The 19635-nt window shown below is 41.3% G+C and overlaps 1 protein-coding gene across 1 annotated transcript; it reads right to left on the bottom strand.

The window, feature by feature from the left end:
- Positions 1-14101: 14101 nt before the first annotated feature.
- Positions 14102-19082, bottom strand: LOC109779439 (uncharacterized). The gene is made up of 5 exons (XM_040391041.3): positions 17703-19082; positions 17588-17646; positions 17201-17347; positions 15471-15543; positions 14102-14338 (listed from the first exon to the last, which is right to left on the bottom strand). The coding sequence occupies exons 1-5, from the start codon at positions 18995-18997 to the stop codon at positions 14311-14313; spliced, it is 1602 nt and encodes a 533-aa protein (XP_040246975.1). The 5' UTR covers positions 18998-19082; the 3' UTR covers positions 14102-14310.
- Positions 19083-19635: the final 553 nt, after the last annotated feature.

Genomic DNA, 19635 nt, shown 5'->3' with positions numbered 1-19635 from the left:
TATGGCCCAATAAGGCCCATAGACTTCCCGGGGGGTTCCGGTAACCTCCCGGTACTCCGGTAAATGCCTGAACTCACCCGGAACCATTCCGATGTCCAAACATAGTCATCCAATATATCGATCTTTACGTCTCGACCATTTCGAGACTCCTCGTCATGTCCGTGATCATATCCGGGACTCCTAACTACCTTCGGTACATCAAAACACATAAACTCATAATACCGATCGTCACCGAACGTTAAGCGTGCGGACCCTACGGGTTCGAGAACTATGTAGACATGACTGAGACTCATCTCCGATCAATAACCAATAGCGGAACCTGGATTCTCATATTGGTTCCTACATATTCTACGAAGATCTTTATCGGTCAAACCGCACAACAACATACGTAGTTCCCTTTGTCATCGGTATGTTACTTGCCCGAGATTCGACCGTCGGTATCTCGATACCTTGTTCAATCTCGTTACCGGCAATTCTCTTTACTCGTTCCATAATGCATCATCCCGCAACTAACTCATGAGTCACAATGCTTGCAAGGCTTATAGTGATGTGCATTACCGAGAGGGCCCAGAGATACCTCTCCGATACTCGGAGTGACAAATCCTAATCTCGATCTATGCCAACTCAACAAACACCATCGGAGACACCTGTAGAGCATCTTTATAATCACCCAGTTACGTTGTGACGTTTGATAGCACACTAAGTGTTCCTCTGGTATTCGGGAGTTGCATAATCTCATAGTCATAGGAACATGTATAAGTTATGAAGAAAGCAATAGCAACAAACTAAACGATCATCGTGCTAAGCTAACGGATGGGTCAAGTCAATCACATCATTCTCTAATGATGTGATCCCTTTTATCAAATGACAACTCTTTGTCCATGGCTAGTAAACTTAACCATCTTTGATCAACGAGCTAGTTAAGTAGAGGCATACTAGTGACACTCTGTTTATCTATGTATTCACACATGTACTAAGTTCCCGGTTAATACAATTCTAGCATGAATAATAAACATTTATTATGATATAAGGAAATATAAATAACAACTTTATTATTGCCTCTAGGGCATATTTCCTTCATTTTTAAGTTACTAGGGGTTTCGGTGAACATTGCTACTTGTGATAATTGTCGGGATTCCCCGAAGAGGAAGGGTGATGTAGTATAGTAGCAGATAGTGTTTCGAATATCCATTTTTGAGCCCAGCCTCCTCTGCACCCGCTAAAGAAAAAAATAAAACAAATACTACAAAAATTCAAAAAAAATCCAACTTTTGCTTGCTAGATAATTTGGTGAGTGAGGTCCACTCCAATTTTCAAATCATTTGGACATCTGAGTAGCTCTCGGCAAAAAGACAAATTTGGGGTCTATAAAAAACTTTACTGTTCTATCCCGATTTGTCTTTTTTGCTGAGAGCTACTTAGATGGCCAAAAGATCTAAAAATTGGAGCGGACCTCACGCAATAAATTATCTACCATGCAAAAAAATTGGAATTCTTTGAATTTTTTGTGAATTATCTTCTGACCGGGTGCTGATGAGTTTGGGCACCAAATCGCTGCACCCACAGTATTTCTCTCAGTAAAGAACCAAGGTTATCGAACCAGTAGGATACAACACATAGACAACGTTAATAGTACTTGCACACAAACAAAGCATATGCTTGCACCCAACAAAGGCAAGGGGGTGATACGTCCATTTTGCATCATGCTTTTATATCAATATTTATTGCATTATGGGCTGTTATTTCACGTTATGTCACAATACTTATGGCTATTCTCTCTTATTTTACAAGGTTTACATGAAGAGGGAGAATGCCGGCAGCTGGAATTCTGGGCTGGAAAAGGAGCAAATATAGAAGGCCTATTTTGCGCAACTCCAAAAGTCCTGAAACTCCACGGAATACCTTAAAATAAATAAAGAAAAATCGTCGCCAAAGATAAAGGCCAGGGGGCCCACACCCTGCTCACGAGGGTGGGGGCGCGCCCTCCCCCCTGGGCACGCCCCCCTACCTCGTGGGCCCCCTAGTGGCTCTCCGACGCCCATCTTCTCCTATATGAAGTCTTTCGATGAGAAAAAAAATAGAAGGCAACCTTTCAGGACGAGACTCCGCCGCCACGAGGCGGAACCTTGGCGGAACCAATCTAGGGCTCCGGCAGAGCTGTTCTGCCAGGGACACTTCCCTCCGGGAGGGGGAAATCATCACCATCGTCATCACCAACGCTCCTCTCATCGGGAGAGGGCAATCTCCATCAACATCTTCACCAGCACCATCTCATCTTCAAACCCTAGTTCATCTCTTGTATCCAATTCTTGTCTCCAAGTCCGGGATTGGTGCTAGTAGGTTGCTAGTAGTGTTGATTACTCCTTGTAGTTGATGCTAGTTGGTTTATTTGGTGGAAGATCATATGTTCAGATCCTCTATGCCCATTATTACCCCTATGATTATGAACATGAATATGCTTTGTGAGTAATTACGTTTGTTCTTGAGGACAAGGGAGAAGTCTTGCTATTAGTAGTCATGTGAATTTGGTATTCGTTCGATATTTTGATAAGATGTATGTTGTCTAACCTCTAGTGGTGTTATGTGAACGTCGACTACATAACACTTCACCATTATTTGGGCCTAGAGGAAGGCATTGGGAAGTAATAAGTAGATGATGGGTTGCTAGAGTGACAGAAGCTTAAACCCTAGTTTATGCGTTGCTTCGTAAGGGGCTGATTTGGATCCATATGTTTCATGCTATGGTTAGGTTTACCTTAATACTTTTGTTGTAGTTGCGGATGCTTGCAATAGAGGTTAATCATAAGTGGGATGCTTGTTCAAGTAAGAACAGCACCCAAGCACCGGTCCACCCACATATCAAATTATCAAAGTACCGAACGCGAATCATATGAGCGTGATGAAAACTAGCTTGACGATATTCCCATGTGTCCTCAGGAGCGCTTTTCCTACTATAAGAGTTTGTCCAGGCTTGTCCTTTGCTACAAAAAGGATTGGGCCACCTTGCTGCACTTTATTTACTTTTGTTACTTGTTGCTCGTTACGATTTATCTTATCACAAAACTATCTGTTACCACTTATTTCAGTACTTACAGAGAATACCTTGCTGAAAACTGCTTATCATTTCCTTCTGCTCCTCGTTGGGTTCGACACTCTTACTTATCGAAAGGACTATGATAGATCCCCTATACTTGTGGGTCATCAAGACTCTTTTCTGGCGCCGTTGCCGGGGAGTGTAACGCCTTTGGTAGGTGGAATTTGGTAAGGAAAAATTTATATAGTGTGCTGAAATTTTCTGTCACTTGTTACTATGGAAAGTAATTGTCTGAGGGGCTTGTTCCGGGTATCTTCACCCCGTCCAGTAGAGCAAAGAGTTCCTCCTCAACCTACTGAACCTATTGAAAATGAAACTCCTTTTGAATTTCCTGTGGGTATGATAGAAAAACTGCTAGCTAATCCTTTTACAGGAGATGGAACAAAGCATCCTGATGAGCACTTAATATATGTGGATGAAATTTGTGGACTATTTAAGCTTGCAGGTATACCCGATGATGTTGTTAAGAAGAAGGCTTTCCCTTTATCTTTGAAGGGAGACGCATTGACATGGTATAGGCTATGTGATGATATGAGATCATGGAACTATAAAAGATTGAAATTGGAATTTCATCAAAAGTATTACCCTATGCATCTAGTTCATCGTGATCGCAATTATATATATAATTTTTGGCCTCGCGAAGGAGAAAGCATCGCTCAAGCTTGGGGAGGCTTAAATCAATGTTGTATTCATGCCCCAATCATGAGCTCTCAAGGGAAACAATTATGCAAAATCGTTATGCTCGGCTTTCTGAAAATAATCACACCATGCTCGATACTTCTTGTGATGGCTCTTTTATGATGAAGACTATTGAATTCCGATGGAATTTATTGGATAGAATTAAATGCAACTCTGAAGATTGGGACCTCGACGAAGGTAAGGAGTCAGGTATGACACCTAAGTTTGATTGTGTTAAATCTTTTATGGATACCGATATTTTCCGTAAGTTTAGCACTAAATATGGACTTGACTCTGAGATAGTAGCTTCTTTCTGTGAATCTTTTGCTACTTATGTTGATCTCCCCAAGGAGAAGTGGTTTAAATATCATCCTCCCATAGAAGTAAAAGTAGCTGCACCTATTAAAGTTGAAGAAAAGATTGTCACTTATAATGATCCTATTGTTCCCACTTCTTATGTTGAGAAACCACCTTTCCCTGTTAGAATAAAGGATCATGCTAAAGCTTCAACTGTTGTTCGTAAAAGTAATATTAGGACTTATACACCTCCTGAGCAAGTTAAAATAGAACCTAATATTGCTATTGTTAAAGATCTCTTGGCTGATAATATTGATGGGCATGTCATTCAGTTCGACGGTGAAACTGCTAGAATTGCTAAACCTTGTGATAGAGATAAACATAGACCTGTGGTAGGCGTGCCTGTTATTTCTGTTAAAATAGGAGATCATTGTTATCATGGCTTATGTGATATGGGTGCTAGTGCTAGTGTTATACCTTATACTTTGTATGAAGAAATTAAGCATGAAATTGCACCCGCTGAGATAGAAGATATTGATGTTACAATTAAACTTGCCAATAGAGATACTATATCGGCTATGGGAATTGTTAGAGATGTTGAAGTCTTGTGTGGGAAAACTAAATATCCTACTGATTTTCTTGTTCTTAGTTCCCCACAAGATAACTTTTGTCCCATTATATTTGGTAGACCCTTCTTGAATACTGTTAGTGCTAAAATAGACTGCAAAAAGAATGTTGTTACTGTTGGCTTGGATGATATGGTTCATGAGTTTAATTTCTCTAAATTTAGTAAACAACATCGTGAAGAAGAATTGCCTAGTAAGGATGAAATTATTGGTCTTGCTTCTATTGCCGTACCTCCTAGTGATCCTTTAGAACACTATTTGCTAGACCATGAAAATGATATGTTCATGAATGAAAGAAGGGAAATAGATGAAGTATTATTTAAACAGGAACCTATTCTGCAACACAATCTGCCTGTTGAAATCCTAGGGGATCCTCCTCCACCCAAGGGTGATCCCGTGTTTGAAGACTCTGGGCATGAAGAAGAAAAATTATTGAAAACTCTGAAGAAGCACCGTGCTGCTATTGGATATACTCTGGATGATCTTAAGGGCATCAGTCCCACTCTATGTCAACATAAAATAAATTTGGAAGCTGATGCCAAACCAGTTTGTGATCCTCAACGACGTTTGAATCCTAAAATGGAAGAAGTGGTAAGAAAAGAAATACTCAAGCTTCTGGAGGCAGGTATAATTTATCCCGTTGCTGATAGTCAGTGGGTAAGTCCTGTCCATTGTGTCCCTAAGAAGGGAGGTATTACTGTTGTCCCTAATGATAAAGATGAATTGATTCCGCAAAGAATCATCACAGGTTATAGGATGGTAATTGATTTCCGCAAATTAAATAAAGCTACTAAGAAAGATCATTACCCCTTACCTTTTATTGATCAAATGCTAGAAAGATTATGCAAACATACACACTATTGCTTTCTAGATGGTTATTCTGGTTTCTCTCAAATACCTGTGTCGGCTAAAGATCAATCAAAAACTACTTTTACATGCCCTTTTGGTACTTTTGCTTATAGACGTATGCCTTTCGGTTTATGTAATGCACCTGCTACCTTTCAAAGATGCATGATGGTTATATTCTCTGACTTTTGTGAAAAGATTTGTGAGGTTTTCATGGACGACTTTTCCGTCTATGGATCCTCTTTTGATGATTGTTTGAGCAATCTTGATCGAGTTTTGCAGATATGTGAAGAAACTAATCTTGTCTTGAATTGGGAAAAGTGCCACTTTATGGTTAATGAAGGTATTGTCTTGGGGCACAAAGTTTCTGAAAGAGGTATTGAAGTTGATAAAGCCAAGGTTGATGCTATTGAAAAGATGCCATGTCCCAAGGACATCAAAGGTATAAGAAGTTTCCTTGGTCACGCCGGATTTTATAGGAGGTTCATTAAGGACTTCTCAAAAATCTCTCGGCCTCTGACTAATTTATTACAGAAAGATGTACCATTTTTCTTTGATGATGATTGTGTAGTAGCATTTGAAATACTTAAGAAAGCATTAGTCTCTGCACCTGTCGTTCAGCCACCTGATTGGAATCTACCTTTTGAAATTATGTGTGATGCTAGTGATTATGTTGTAGGTGCTGTTCTAGGGCAAAGAGTTGATAAGAAATTGAATGTTATCCATTATGCTAGTAAGACTCTAGACAATGCTCAAAGAAATTATGCTACTACCGAAAAGGAACTTTTAGCAGTTGTATTTGCTTGTGATAAATTCAGACCCTATATTGTTGATTCTAAGGTAACTATTCATACAGACCATGCTGCTATTAAATATCTTATGGAAAAGAAAGATGCAAAACCTAGACTTATTAGATGGGTTCGCCTGCTGCAAGAATTTGATTTACATATTGTTGATAGAAAAGGAGCTGAGAACCCTGTTGCAGACAACTTATCTAGGTTAGAGAATGTTCTTGATGACCCACTACCTATTGATGATAGTTTTCCTGATGAACAATTAAATGTCATAAGCACTTCTCGTAGCACTCCATGGTATGCTGATTATGCTAATTATATTGTTGCTAAATTATACCACCTAGCTTCACATACCAGCAAAAGAAAAAGTTTTTCTATGACTTGCGACATTACTTTTGGGATGATCCACATCTTTATAAAGAAGGAGTAGATGGTGTTATTAGACGCTGTGTACCTGAGCATGAACAGGAACAGATCCTACGCAAGTGTCACTCCGAAGCTTATGGAGGACACCACGCTGGAGATAGAACTGCACATAAGGTATTGCAATCTGGTTTTTATTGGCCTACTCTCTTCAAGGATGCCCGTAAGTTTGTTCTGTCTTGTGATGAATGTCAAAGAATTGGTAATATTAGTAGACGTCAAGAAATGCCTATGAATTATTCACTTGTTATTGAACCATTTGATGTTTGGGGCTTTGATTATATGGGACCTTTTCCTGCCTCTAATGGATACACACATATTTTAGTTGTTGTTGATTACGTTACTAAGTGGGTAGAAGCTATTCCAACTAGTAGTGCTGATCATAACACTTCTATTAAAATGCTTAAGGAAGTTATTTTTCCGAGGTTTGGAGTCCCTAGATATTTAATGACTGATGGTGGTTCACACTTTATTCATGGTGCTTTCCGTAAAATGCTTGCTAAATATGACGTTAATCATAGAATTGCATCTCCATATCACCCACAGTCTAGTGGTCAGGTAGAATTGAGCAATAGAGAGCTCAAATTAATTTTGCAAAAGACTATCAATAGGTCTAGAAAGAATTGGTCCAAAAAACTGAATGACGCATTATGGGCCTATAGAACTGCATATAAAAATCCTATGGTTATGTCTCCGTATAAAATGGTTTATGGAAAAGCTTGTCACTTACCTCTCGAACTAGAACATAAGGCATATTGGGCTACTAAAGAGCTCAACTATGATTTCAAACTTGCCAGTGAGAAGAGGTTATTTGATATTAGCTCACTTGATGAGTGGAGAACCCAAGCTTATGAAAATGCCAAGTTGTTCAAAGAAAAAGTTAAAAGATGGCATGATAAAAGGATACAAAAGCGTGAGTTTAATGTAGGTGATTATGTGTTGCTATACAACTCTCGTTTAAGATTTTTTGCAGGAAAACTTCTCTCTAAATGGGAAGGTCCCTACGTTATCGAGGAGGTCTATCGTTCCGGTGCCATAAAAATCAACAACTTCGAAGGCACAAATCCGAAGGTGGTAAATGGTCAAAGGATCAAACACTATATCTCAGGTAACCCTATAAATATTGAAACTAATATTATTGAAACCGTAACCCCGGAGGAATACATAAGGGACACCTTCCAGAACGTTCCAGACTCCGAAAAGGAATAGGTATGTGATACGGTAAGTAAACCGACTCCAAAACAATTTTGAAGGCAATATTTCTCCGTTTTGGAATATTTAGAAAAATAGAAAAATAAGTAGCAGTCCGGGGAGGACACGAGGCCTCCACGAGGGTGGAGGGTGCGCCCTACCCCCTGGGCGCGCCCCCCTACCTCGTGAGCACCTCATGTGCCCTCCGGACTCCGTTTCCTTGCACGATACGTATTTTGGTCGGTAAAAGTTCATTATATATACTGCCGAAGGTTTTGACTCCCGTATCACGCAAATCCCCTGTTTTTTTGTTTCGAGCTGTTTCCTGGCAGGGTTTTCGAGGCTAGGCATCATGTCATCCCCCTTCTCCAACAATGGTGACAACGATGCTTGGCTAATGAAGATAGATCTGAAGAGGGAAGAACCCATAAAGATCAACAAGGATGAAAGGATCAAGAACGCCTCGGAGGATCAAGCCCTGGCAGCAAAAGACATCCTTCAACTTGATCATAATCTTCTTACCCCAACTGAGATCGAAGCTTTCAAGATGATTGAGTTAGCTCGTATACAGAACAAGTATCTCACAAGTGAAAATATTTTGTTGAAGGAGCATATTGTTGCACTCAAGGGCATTATCCGCAAGCTGGAGGACCTCTTACGCTCGATGTGTGACTATCCATCATCACCACCTTCTTCACCAACAACAAAGAAGGATAAATAATCACATGGGTATGGGCACTCCCCTTGGCAACTGCCAAGCTTGGGGGAGGTGCCCCAGTATCGTATCACAACCACAACTCCTATCTTTACCGTTTTTTCTTAGTTCGATCCTATTAGTAGTATCTTGCTTTAGTAGAATAAAGTCATGGCATGATCTAGTTTTGAGTTTTGCTTTATGATCCTCCTTTGTAATCGAGTTCGTGAGCTATATAATAAAGATTAGTGTTGAGTCAAGGGCTTGATTATTTTTGCCATGATCTTGAGCGAATAAAAGAAGAAAAAGAATAAAAAGAAACAAAGAGTTCATATTGATCTTCTTGAGAGTAATGACTTCACATAGAAAGAGTATGATGATTAAAAGTTGTTGGGAGTTGGCAAACATAGCTTTGGTCATCGTTGCAATTAATAGGAAGTGATAAGGAAAGAGAGGTTCATATATAAATATATTATCTTGGACACCTTTTATGATTGGGAGCACTCATTAAGTATGACATGCTAAAAGAGTTGACGTTGGACAAGGAAGACAACGTAATGGTTTATGTTTTCTCACATCTCAGTTAAAGTATATTGTCATTGACCTTCCAAACATGTTGAGCTTGCCTTGCCCCCTCATGCTAGCCATATTCTCAGCACCAAGTAGAGATACTACTTGTGCTTCCAAAAACCCTTAAACCAGTTTGCCATGAGAGTCCACCATATCTACCTATGGATTGAGTAAGATCCTTCAAGTAAGTTGTCATCGGTGCAAAGCAATAAAAATTGCTCTCTAAATATGTATGATTGATTGGTGTGGGAGAAATAAGCTTTATACGATCTTGTGATGTGGAAGAAATAAAAGCGACGGACTGCATAATAAAGGTTCACATCACAAGTGGCAATATAAAGTGACGTTCTTTCGCATTGAGATTTTGTGCATCCAACCATAAAAGCGCATGGCAACCTCTGCTTCCCTCTGCGAAGGGCCTATCTTTTACTTTATGTTTTTACTTTATGCTTGAGTCAAGGTGATCTTCACCTTTCCCTTTTTCATTTTATCCTTTGGCAAGCTCCTCGTGTTTGAAAGATCATGATATATATATATCCAATTGGATGTAAGTTAGCATGGGTTATTATTGTTGACATCACCTAAAGGTGAATATGTTGGGAGGCAACACAATAAGCCCCTATCTTTCTCAGTGTCCGGCTGAAACTCCATAACCACAAGTATTGCGTGAGTGTTAGCAATTATAGAAGACTACAAGATAGTTGAGTATGTGGACTTGCTATTAAGCTCTGACATAGAATCTTTCTGATGTTATGATAAATTGCAATTGCTTCAATGACTGAGATTATAGTTTGTTGGTTCCCAATAAAGTTTATGATTTGTACTTTGCATTGTGAATAGATTATTACTTGAACATGAGTAATCATATGACAAAATCTATTTATGTTGCTGTTATGGAAATAATCATGATGCCTTCATGTCCGTATTTTATTTTTATCGACGCCTCTACCTCTAAACATGAGGACATATTTATTGTTATCGGCTTTTCGCTTGAGGACAAGCGAGGTCTAAGCTTGGGGGAGTTGATACGTCCATTTTGCATCATGCTTTTATATCAATATTTATTGCATTATGGGCTGTTATTTCACATTATGTCACAATACTTATGACTATTCTCTCTTATTTTACAAGGTTTACATGAAGAGGGAGAATGCCGGCAGCTGGAATTCTGGGCTGGAAAAGGAGCAAATATAGAAGGCCTATTCTGCGCAACTCCAAAAGTCCTGAAACTCCACAGAATACCTTAAAATAAATAAAGAAAAATCGTCGCCAAAGATGAAGGCCAGGGGGCCCACACCCTGCTCACGAGGGTGGGGGGCGCGCCCTCCCCCCTAGGCGCGCCCCCTACCTCGTGGGCCCCCTGGTGGCTCTCCGACGCCCATCTTCTCCTATATGAAGTCTTTCGATGAGAAAAAAAATAGAAGGCAACCTTTCGGGACGAGACTCCGCCGCCACGAGGCGGAACCTTGGCAGAAGCAATCTAGGGCTCCGGCAGAGCTGTTCTGCCGGGGACACTTCCCTCCGGGAGGGGGAAATCATCACCATCGTCATCACCAACGCTCCTCTCATCGGGAGAGGGCAATCTCCATCAACATCTTCACCAGCACCATCTCATCTCCAAACCCTAGTTCATCTCTTGTATCCAATTCTTGTCTCCAAGTCCGGGATTGGTGCTAGTAGGTTGCTAGTAGTGTTGATTACTCCTTGTAGTTGATGCTAGTTGGTTTATTTGGTGGAAGATCATATGTTCAGATCCTTTATGCACATTATTACCCCTCTGATTATGAACATGAATATGCTTTGTGAGTAATTACGTTTGTTCCTGAAGACAAGGGAGAAGTCTTGCTATTAGTAGTCATGTGAATTTGGTATTCGTTCGATATTTTGATAAGATGTATGTTGTCTAACCTCTAGTGGTGTTATGTGAACGTCGACTACATAACACTTCACCATTATTTGGGCCTAGAGGAAGGCATTGGGAAGTAATAAGTAGATGATGGGTTGCTAGAGTGACAGAAGCTTAAACCCTAGTTTATGCGTTGCTTCGTAAGGGGCTGATTTGGATCCATATGTTTCATGCTATGGTTAGGTTTACCTTAGTACTTTTGTTGTAGTTGCGGATGCTTGCAATAGAGGTTAATCATAAGTGGGTTGCTTGTTCACGTAAGAACAGCACCCAAGCACCAGTCCACCCACATATCAAATTATCAAAGTACCGAACGCGAATCATATGAGCGTGATGAAAACTAGCTTGACGATATTCCCATGTGTCCTCGGGAGCGCTTTTCCTACTATAAGAGTTTGTTCAGGCTTGTCCTTTGCTACAAAAAGGATTGGGCCACCTTGCTGCACTTTATTTACTTTTGTTACTTGTTGCTCGTTACGATTTATCTTATCACAAAACTATCTGTTACCACTTATTTCAGTACTTGCAGAGAATACCTTGCTGAAAACTGCTTATCATTTCCTTCTGCTCCTCGTTGGGTTCGACACTCTTACTTATCGAAAGGACTATGATAGATCCCCTATACTTGTGGGTCATCAGGGGGTCGTCACTCCCCTTGTTCTTGCCAGTTGCAAGTGTCAAATCTGGTAGTGATAGGTACAATAATAAAAGTAAAATAAAATTAATGTAAAACAACGAATAGTTGTAAGATAGCTTGATAATATTTGAGAATGGACCCGAGGCACATAGGTTCACTAGAGGCATCTCTCTCATAAACATAGCATCGGAGGGTAAATAAATTACTGTTGTGCAATTGACATAATTGCGGATAGTTATGATGATCATCCAAGGCATAATCAAGATATAGGCATTACGTCCGTGACAAGTAGACCTTTAATCCAACTGCATCTACTACTGTTAGTCCACCCCAAGACCGCTATCCAACATGCATCTTGAAGTATTAAGTTTAGACAAACAGATTAATGCATTAAGTAGGATGATATAATGTAGATAGAATAAGATCAACTAATATGACCAAACCTCGTCATTTTATCCATAGTAGCAACAATTCTCTTGTCACGGAGCAAGGTCACTACAAGATTAAACCTACCAAAAAACACCTCTCCCACTGAAGATAAATCAGTCTACTTGGCCAAAGAAGATAGATAGATTGGGCCGATTTCCAAATCGACCTGAGTCTCGGGGGCTACTAGGATCAGCGACTCTGTTCTATCCTTCATGTGTGTACCGATCTTTAGGCCGGAACACACCTTGAGGGCTATTGGCTATACATCTCAACAGAGAATAAATTGAACCAATCAAAAATATTCCGCGAAAAATCACGACGCTGAAACCGGCTTTGGCAGAAAACTTTTTCCACGAAGGCCGGCCATCTACATCGATAACTCAAAACTGAGGTGGTGCACCACCTCGGAAGCACTCTGGCATGGAGACCGACTGCGAGAGTCACCGTTGCACCGGGAGGGGGGATTTTTAAAACCTGAGGTGTGGCATGAAAATAACAAGACATTTGATAAAGGCTGAGAACTTAAAGGGGAACCTCGGGTGCTCGACGTGTATACTCCTCAGACGTACTTCAGCGATCCACAAAGACGAAGATGGGAGGATTTGTTAAACAAGCTTTCAAGACCGATGACCGAAGACGAGGAGCTGTTCGGAAGACCGAGGAGCGTCCCCGACTTGAAGACCAATTCAGGGGCTACTGGCGGAGTCCTGGATTAGGGGGGTTCCAGCCACATCGACTCCCGTCCAGGTAGACCGGGCCGAGGACCCCCTTTGCCGGTTCCATCCTAGGCCGCTTCGGGTAGCCCATGACGCACACAAGTAAGGTTTCGCAAGACTTGGCGCACAAGACAAGGACTCCTGGTATCCTAGACCTCCAGTGTATTATATAAACCGAGGCTAGGCTAGTCAATAAATCATTAGAATTTTACACAACAGTCTCGTGGTAGATACATGCATGTACTCTGTACTATTCCCCAATACAATAAACACAAGCTCTTGGATTACTATTGCTCTTCGAGGGAGCCCGAACCTGGGTCTTTAGGACCCCTATATTGAGATTCGCCGGAATCAACTCCAACAATATGTTTTAGAGCTCTTGGATTAGGATGATTATGTATGCACCCCTTGATACAAACATTAAATAGAAGTCTAGTTACTGTACCATGTTCCAAATGACAATTATGTTACCTAGTTATATTTCTTCAAAACTTTTGATTAGTTATATTTAACTGTGAACCAGGCCTCATATATACCACAAAGTTCCTTTTTTCTTCGAAAAGGAGGATATTCCCGGGGTGATATATGTCTCACACGTAGTGCCAACTCTCCCTGTGAAAAAACTAAAATAAACTCTCCTAGTAAAAGGATCTGTCATGCAATACAAATTTATGTTAAAAAGAAACTCTGATTTAAAAGAATCTCTTTCCTTTGCTTTCACAAGTCCTAAAATTAGACTTAATAGCACATATCAAAATTTTCAACCCAATTTTGCCCGAAAAAATCATGCACTTGCAGGTCACATTTGAACTATATTCATTAAATGACTAGAACACTAAATGGCTTGAATATAGCGAACAAATCCACTCCTCATGTTCCACCCAATCTCCCTCCAAATTTCTCGTCATCCATGTACATGTAATTTTTATCCATGACATCTCATTTTTTTTAAACAGAACATTTAAATGTTGCATGTTGCCTCATATGGGACCACATCTGCACACATTTGGTTTGGATTTTGATTGCAAGTTGCCTGCATCAGAGTGCATTTGATTTGGATTTTGATATGCATGTGCGTGTGTTTATTTGACCGCTAGAAGGCGCATTTGTTCTGTCTAATCATGCAGCTAAGTAATTTGGAACAACTATGGTTGACCAAGGGGGTACATTTCCCATTTACATATCAAACACTGAAAGAAAAGATGTTCAATCTCAAACTTTAATTTATAAGCATATGATTACATGTTTCATTTACTCGATAGATATTCATGAGCACATCATCTTCATCACATCAATGAGAAATGTTGCCCTATTGACTTGGTTCTGGCAGCATCATCTTCAATTTGTGCGTCGCCAAAGTGTTCAACACCAGTCACCAGATTCCAGGTCTTTACCTTGTGCGCATATTTTTACGCTCGTCTTTGTCCGATGTCATCCCTTCAAAAATAGAAATAAAAATAACTTCGATATATAAACCATCTCAGCATCTTGGGAGCAGTCTGGGCAGATAACATGAAGGCACTTAAGAATTAATGCTGTGCACAATAATAATAGTTTAAAAAAAGAAATGGACAGACAAGAAAGATAAATGATATTGCATTAGAGTAATACTTTCACCCTCAATATATATGTAAATGGAAGTTTCAGATGCTATCCACACCATGCTCTTCACCGTTCGCTCTCAGCTAACTTGTAATCAAAGCATTGTCTCTATTTTTGCGACGACAGACTGGTGTCGACCATGCTGCAGATGGGCCATCCAAGGGGCGGGGGGGCGGGGCGGGGGGGGGGGGGGGGGGTTCAGAACAGGTGCAAGTATGTTGGGTGAGGATGAAGAAAACAAGACTCGTCGCCAGTATCAGGAGGAAGATAGTAACATGAGAAGGTGGCTTATACTAGTGGATTTTTACCTAATGACATTCTCATGGATGGAACATGGCATTTCACTCGCCCAGTATCCAATTACACGATATAAGTACTCCCTCCGTTCCTAAATGTAAGCCTTCTTAGAGATTCTAATATAGACTACATAAGGAGCAAAATGAGTGAATCTACACCCTAAAATGCGTCTATATACATCCGTATATAGTCCATATTGAACTCTCTTAAAGGTCCTATATTAAGAAACGAACGGAGTACATGCTATCTGAAACAAAAGCTAACAGAAACAGCCAAATATGTGACCTGATTGACCCCAAAATAATGCAGTGGAACACGTTCTAGAACTTTTGCCAACAAAAAAAATATGCGTAAAAGGCTTCATATATATCGTCTAAGGGTAGGAGACATTTGCTCCGATATACTCCCTCCGTCCCAAAATAAGTGTCTCAACTTTGTACTAGCTTCAGTGTAAAGTTGTACTAAGATTAAGACACTCATTTTGGGATGGAGGGAGTAGAAAATAGAGGACAATATAGTTTTATGCTACACAAGAGCAATCAAAACAGTGTGTTTCGTAGAGTTCACTTCAAAATAGCACATCAGACTAGTGGCAACAGAAGGCTGCCTAATGAATCAACTACAAAATAGCACATCCAACGAGGAGAAATAGAGGATTCCAGGTCTATACCTTGCACGCATATGCTTACGCTTTTTACGCTCCACTGAAAGACGAGTACGCTTGTATTTGTCCGATGTCATCCCTTTAAAATAGAAACAAAAATAACTCAGATATATACACCATAGCAGCATCTTGCAAGCAGTATAGGCAGATAACATGAATCTGCAGTTATAAATTAAAATGCTGTACACAATAATAATAGTTCAAAAAAAAAGACAAACAAGAAAGAGAAATGATATTGGTATTTCTCGCCGTCTATTAATGTAAACGGAATGGCACCATATACTTGATCTGGTTTCAGATGCTAACGACATCATGCTTTCCACCATTAGCTCTCAGCTAACTTGTAAACAAAGCATTGTCTCTTTCTTTTTGCGACGATCAAGCTTTCCTAATCAGCACGGACACGAGGGGAATCGTGTCGGTTCAAGGTAGCACAAGGCTGCCGGCAGAGACAGGACAGCGGAATCAAGAAAAATCTATTCCTGCCAACAGGTGCAAGGATGTCGGGTAGGAGCCATGAGAAGGATGAAGAAAACAAGGCTCATCGCCAGAATTTGTAGAAGACAGTTATATGAGAAGGCGGCTAATACTAGCAGAGTTTTACCTAATGACATTCCCATGGATGGATAATGGCTTTTCACTGGCCCAGTATCCAGTTACACAATATAAGAAGTAGACGCTATCTGAAACAAAAGGATTCTAACAGAAACGGCCAAAGATGTGACCTGATTGATTCAAAGCAACGCAATAGAACACCGTCTAAAACTTTTGCAACAGAAAAATTATGTGTAGAAGGCTTCATATATACTCCCTGCGTCACAAAATAAACTTTCTACTAAATCGACACTTATTTTGGGAGGGAGTATCATCTAATGGTACAAGACATTTGCTCCGATATAGAAAATAGAGGACAATATAGTTTTATGGTATAGAAGAGCAATCAAAATAGTGTGTTTTGTAGAGTTCATCAAAGTAGCACAGCAGAGACCAGACTACTGGTAACAGAAGCCTGCCTAATTAATCAACTACACATACAGATAATGGATATATTCCTATAAAGGGCAAAGATCCAACAAGGAGAAATAGAGAATTCTCTCAAAGGACAGAAAGCTATTATTGATTGATATACAGTGTAGTGCACCTATACAACTGGAGCTGCTAAAATTCAAAAACACTCAAACAACCTAACACAAGATTCATGGCAAGAATATATGGAATGCTTCAATTAATTAATATATCACAATATAGGTCCATGATGGAATGTCAGAAGGCAGGAAAATAGAAATTTTGAGACAGGAGCAAGGCAACAGAGAATGACATAACAACCCTGATTAGTATAGTGGTATGGGTCTACAAGTCATTGCCCAGAGAGTTGCTAATGCCTTGTTTTCAAGGTATTTACCAGCACTTGAGAACGTAGGTTCAGGGAAATCTGCAAATACTAAGATTATGGTGACTCAAATTAAAATTTACTGCATTACAGTGTTAAGTGCTCCTGTGCCTGCGTTGAGAACTTGTTGTGTACAATTTGCTGCCATTTCTGCGTTGTGTTTTTCAAGACCTTGCTGTGCCGTAACTTACTTGACATTTGATCAATCAGCATGCACGGAACAATACTGACTGTAAGAAGCACTATGACAACGACTAATAGTTCAGGAGGAAAGGACCTCGCTACTAACACAAGAACAAGCCATGTTCATAAGCATGTGAGAAAGCAAAGTCAAGAGTTCAATTACCTTTCAGCCATACTCCATCCAAAGGCCGACGAACGGAAGTGCTAAAGGTTTCATGTGATGCTGACCTCACTGAACCAGACATCGAGAATTCCTTCATCCCTTCGCTCCGAGGATTGGTCGAGTACTTGGCCACATGCATGAGTAAGCCTGTTGCCGGGATGTCCCATTAAAAAGGCAGGTCCCATATTTGAAATACAAAAATAAGATCAGTTTGAAGAATCCTATACCCAGCTGGGCAGCATATGTAGTGCAACATAGGTAAGATAAACAAGCAAAAGCCTGTGTTACATCAAGCTAAGCAAAGGCAGCCATGTAACGTAATACATAAGAACGAACACAAAAGGTATGTCATAGCATTTGAATACTAAGAGAGCTTCTTCTAGTTACCTGTTGGCCTTTCAAGGTATTTGCAGAAGACAGTTGGGAGTAGAGGGACATTAGGAAACCTGTTAACATGAGCTTCCATACCCACAGACTCACATGACCGCAGACATTAGGAAACCTGTTAACATGAGCTTCCATACCCACAGACTCACATGACCGCAGACATGCATGGTTCATGTCAAGCATGATCATCCACCCATTACCATCAAATTCCTCCTCGGTTAACAGGCAGCACAGAACATCGGTGTCATCCAAGCTGATGGTTGGGAACTCAGGAAGACGCTGATGTATGTGCAGATCTCGGTAACCAGCTTGCGCCCAGAGAGAATCCAGGTTGAACATGCGGTGCAGCTCCCACTGGAACTCGGAGTTCAAAGTCCAAATTGTGATTTTTTGGGGAGTCTGCTGCTGCTGCCCTTGCCTTTTTCTATCGGGAAGCTCAAGGCATCGGCGGCAGCGACCAGGGACTCTGTCATGGAAGTCATTGTCAATGTGGACAAAGCAGAGCTTGCCTTGGCTGATGGACACACTTCGGAATCTGTCCGGGAAGTACCTTTCAACCCGTACCTTACCACGGTACTCTTTTCCTCCAAGGAAAGGCACAAAGCAGAGCGACGGGGCGTCCATATTTTTGGAGAAGTCACATAGCAGGACACCGCTGAAGTAGTCGACCCAGCACAGGAAACGGCCGTCGAAAGCGAGCACATTGTCGGTTGACCAGAGTTCGGGGAACTGGCCGCCATTGCCCGGGTCCATTTTGGGGATGATTTTCCACTTTCCAGTCTCAGAGTTGAAGACGCAGAGTTCGGCACGCATGCCCTTTCTTTTGGGGTAGACATTGAGGTCGGCAACAATGAAGTGGTCCTCCGCGAGCTGCAGGATGCCTGTGGTGAGGTCACCCGTCAGGAACGGCCTTCTACTGTACTCGGCGAAGGGAGGGAGACCCTGCACCGAGGGGCGAGGACCGCCGGCCTTGTAGACGAACAGATCTGCCGGGGGCTCCCGATAGCAACTCCGGCTCGGGTTGGAGATGTCGAAGAGGACGATTTCCTTGACTTTTTTCTGCGGGTTGGTGATGTCGAAGAGGACGAGGTTGTTGTCGGTTGCCCGGAGGAAGGCATAGGCGGGCGGGGTGTCTAAGGCAATTGGAGGTCCCTCCGGCAAGTGGAGGTTGAGGTAGGAGATCCCTTTTTGAGGAGCCGCGAGGGTGAAGGTCACGTAGCAGGAGGGGCCGCCGTCCATGTCGACCGGAGCGGCGGTCTTGTCCTTGTCGACAGCCACACGAGCAGCTTCTAGGCTGTTGTGGCAGAGGGTGTTGCCCTTGCGGTCCAGCACCACCCAATGAGGGAGGACGACGGTCTCCTCCTCCGGCTCCGGCTCCGGCGCGCCTCCAGTGTCCATGGCGATCGGCATCGGGAATAAAGCAGCCGCCGCCTCCCTAACCCTAACCCTAGTTTTTGGTGGGGAAACTGATGGACGGGAAGGAAGGAAGGGCGACTGACTCAAGTTATCATACTATACTAGCAGCTAGCTGGGCCGTCGATCTGGTTGGGCCGCTAATGAAGGGCGACAACTAGCAAGCAGGGGCAGCTCATTGGGCCAGGCGAACCAAGTGGGCCGTCTCATTGGTCTCCGATGCAAAAAGAGCCGATTTTTTCTATCCCACCAATTTATTTAAACTGGTTTTTAGCCCACGGGTCTATTTAATCTGGTTTTATCTGCCTAATTTAGTAATGTTGTTATGAAAAGCAATCAATCATGGTAATCTCTAATCAATTTTTAAAGATCAAATCTATGAAAAGGAATCAATGTTTTATAACACAAGGCAAAATTCATAGAAAGGAATCAATGTCAAATGCATCATGGATACATTCTTAAGTTCTTTGATTAAAGAGGTTTTAGCTCTTGACTAGTAGAATGCCCGTGCGTTGCCACGGGCTTCTGAATTTTTTTGCTGAAGCTTTATAAAGATAATGCATGTTAAATTTCACAGGTAGGGATAATATAACTTGATCCGGTTTTATCTACCTAATTTAGTAATGTTGTTATGA

This window comes from Aegilops tauschii, chromosome 5, assembly GCF_002575655.3.
Source record: "Aegilops tauschii subsp. strangulata cultivar AL8/78 chromosome 5, Aet v6.0, whole genome shotgun sequence".
In the NCBI taxonomy this organism is placed as follows: Eukaryota; Viridiplantae; Streptophyta; class Magnoliopsida; order Poales; family Poaceae; genus Aegilops; species Aegilops tauschii.
Note: the sequence above shows the minus strand (reverse complement) of the source record. Positions and strands in the feature narration are given on the sequence as shown.

What these genes read in the sequence shown, in the direction of transcription:
- LOC109779439 (XM_040391041.3), bottom strand. Translation starts at nt 18,997, where the DNA reads ATGCCGATCGCCATGGACACTGGAGGCGCGCCGGAGCCGGAGCCGGAG. An exon ending in ATGGAAGCTCATGTTAACAG is followed by an intron (nt 17,647 to 17,702) that starts GTTTCCTAATGT and finishes TCATGTTAACAG; the next exon opens with GTTTCCTAATGTCCCTCTAC. An exon ending in ATACCTTGAAAGGCCAACAG is followed by an intron (nt 17,348 to 17,587) that starts GTAACTAGAAGA and finishes TCCCGGCAACAG; the next exon opens with GCTTACTCATGCATGTGGCC.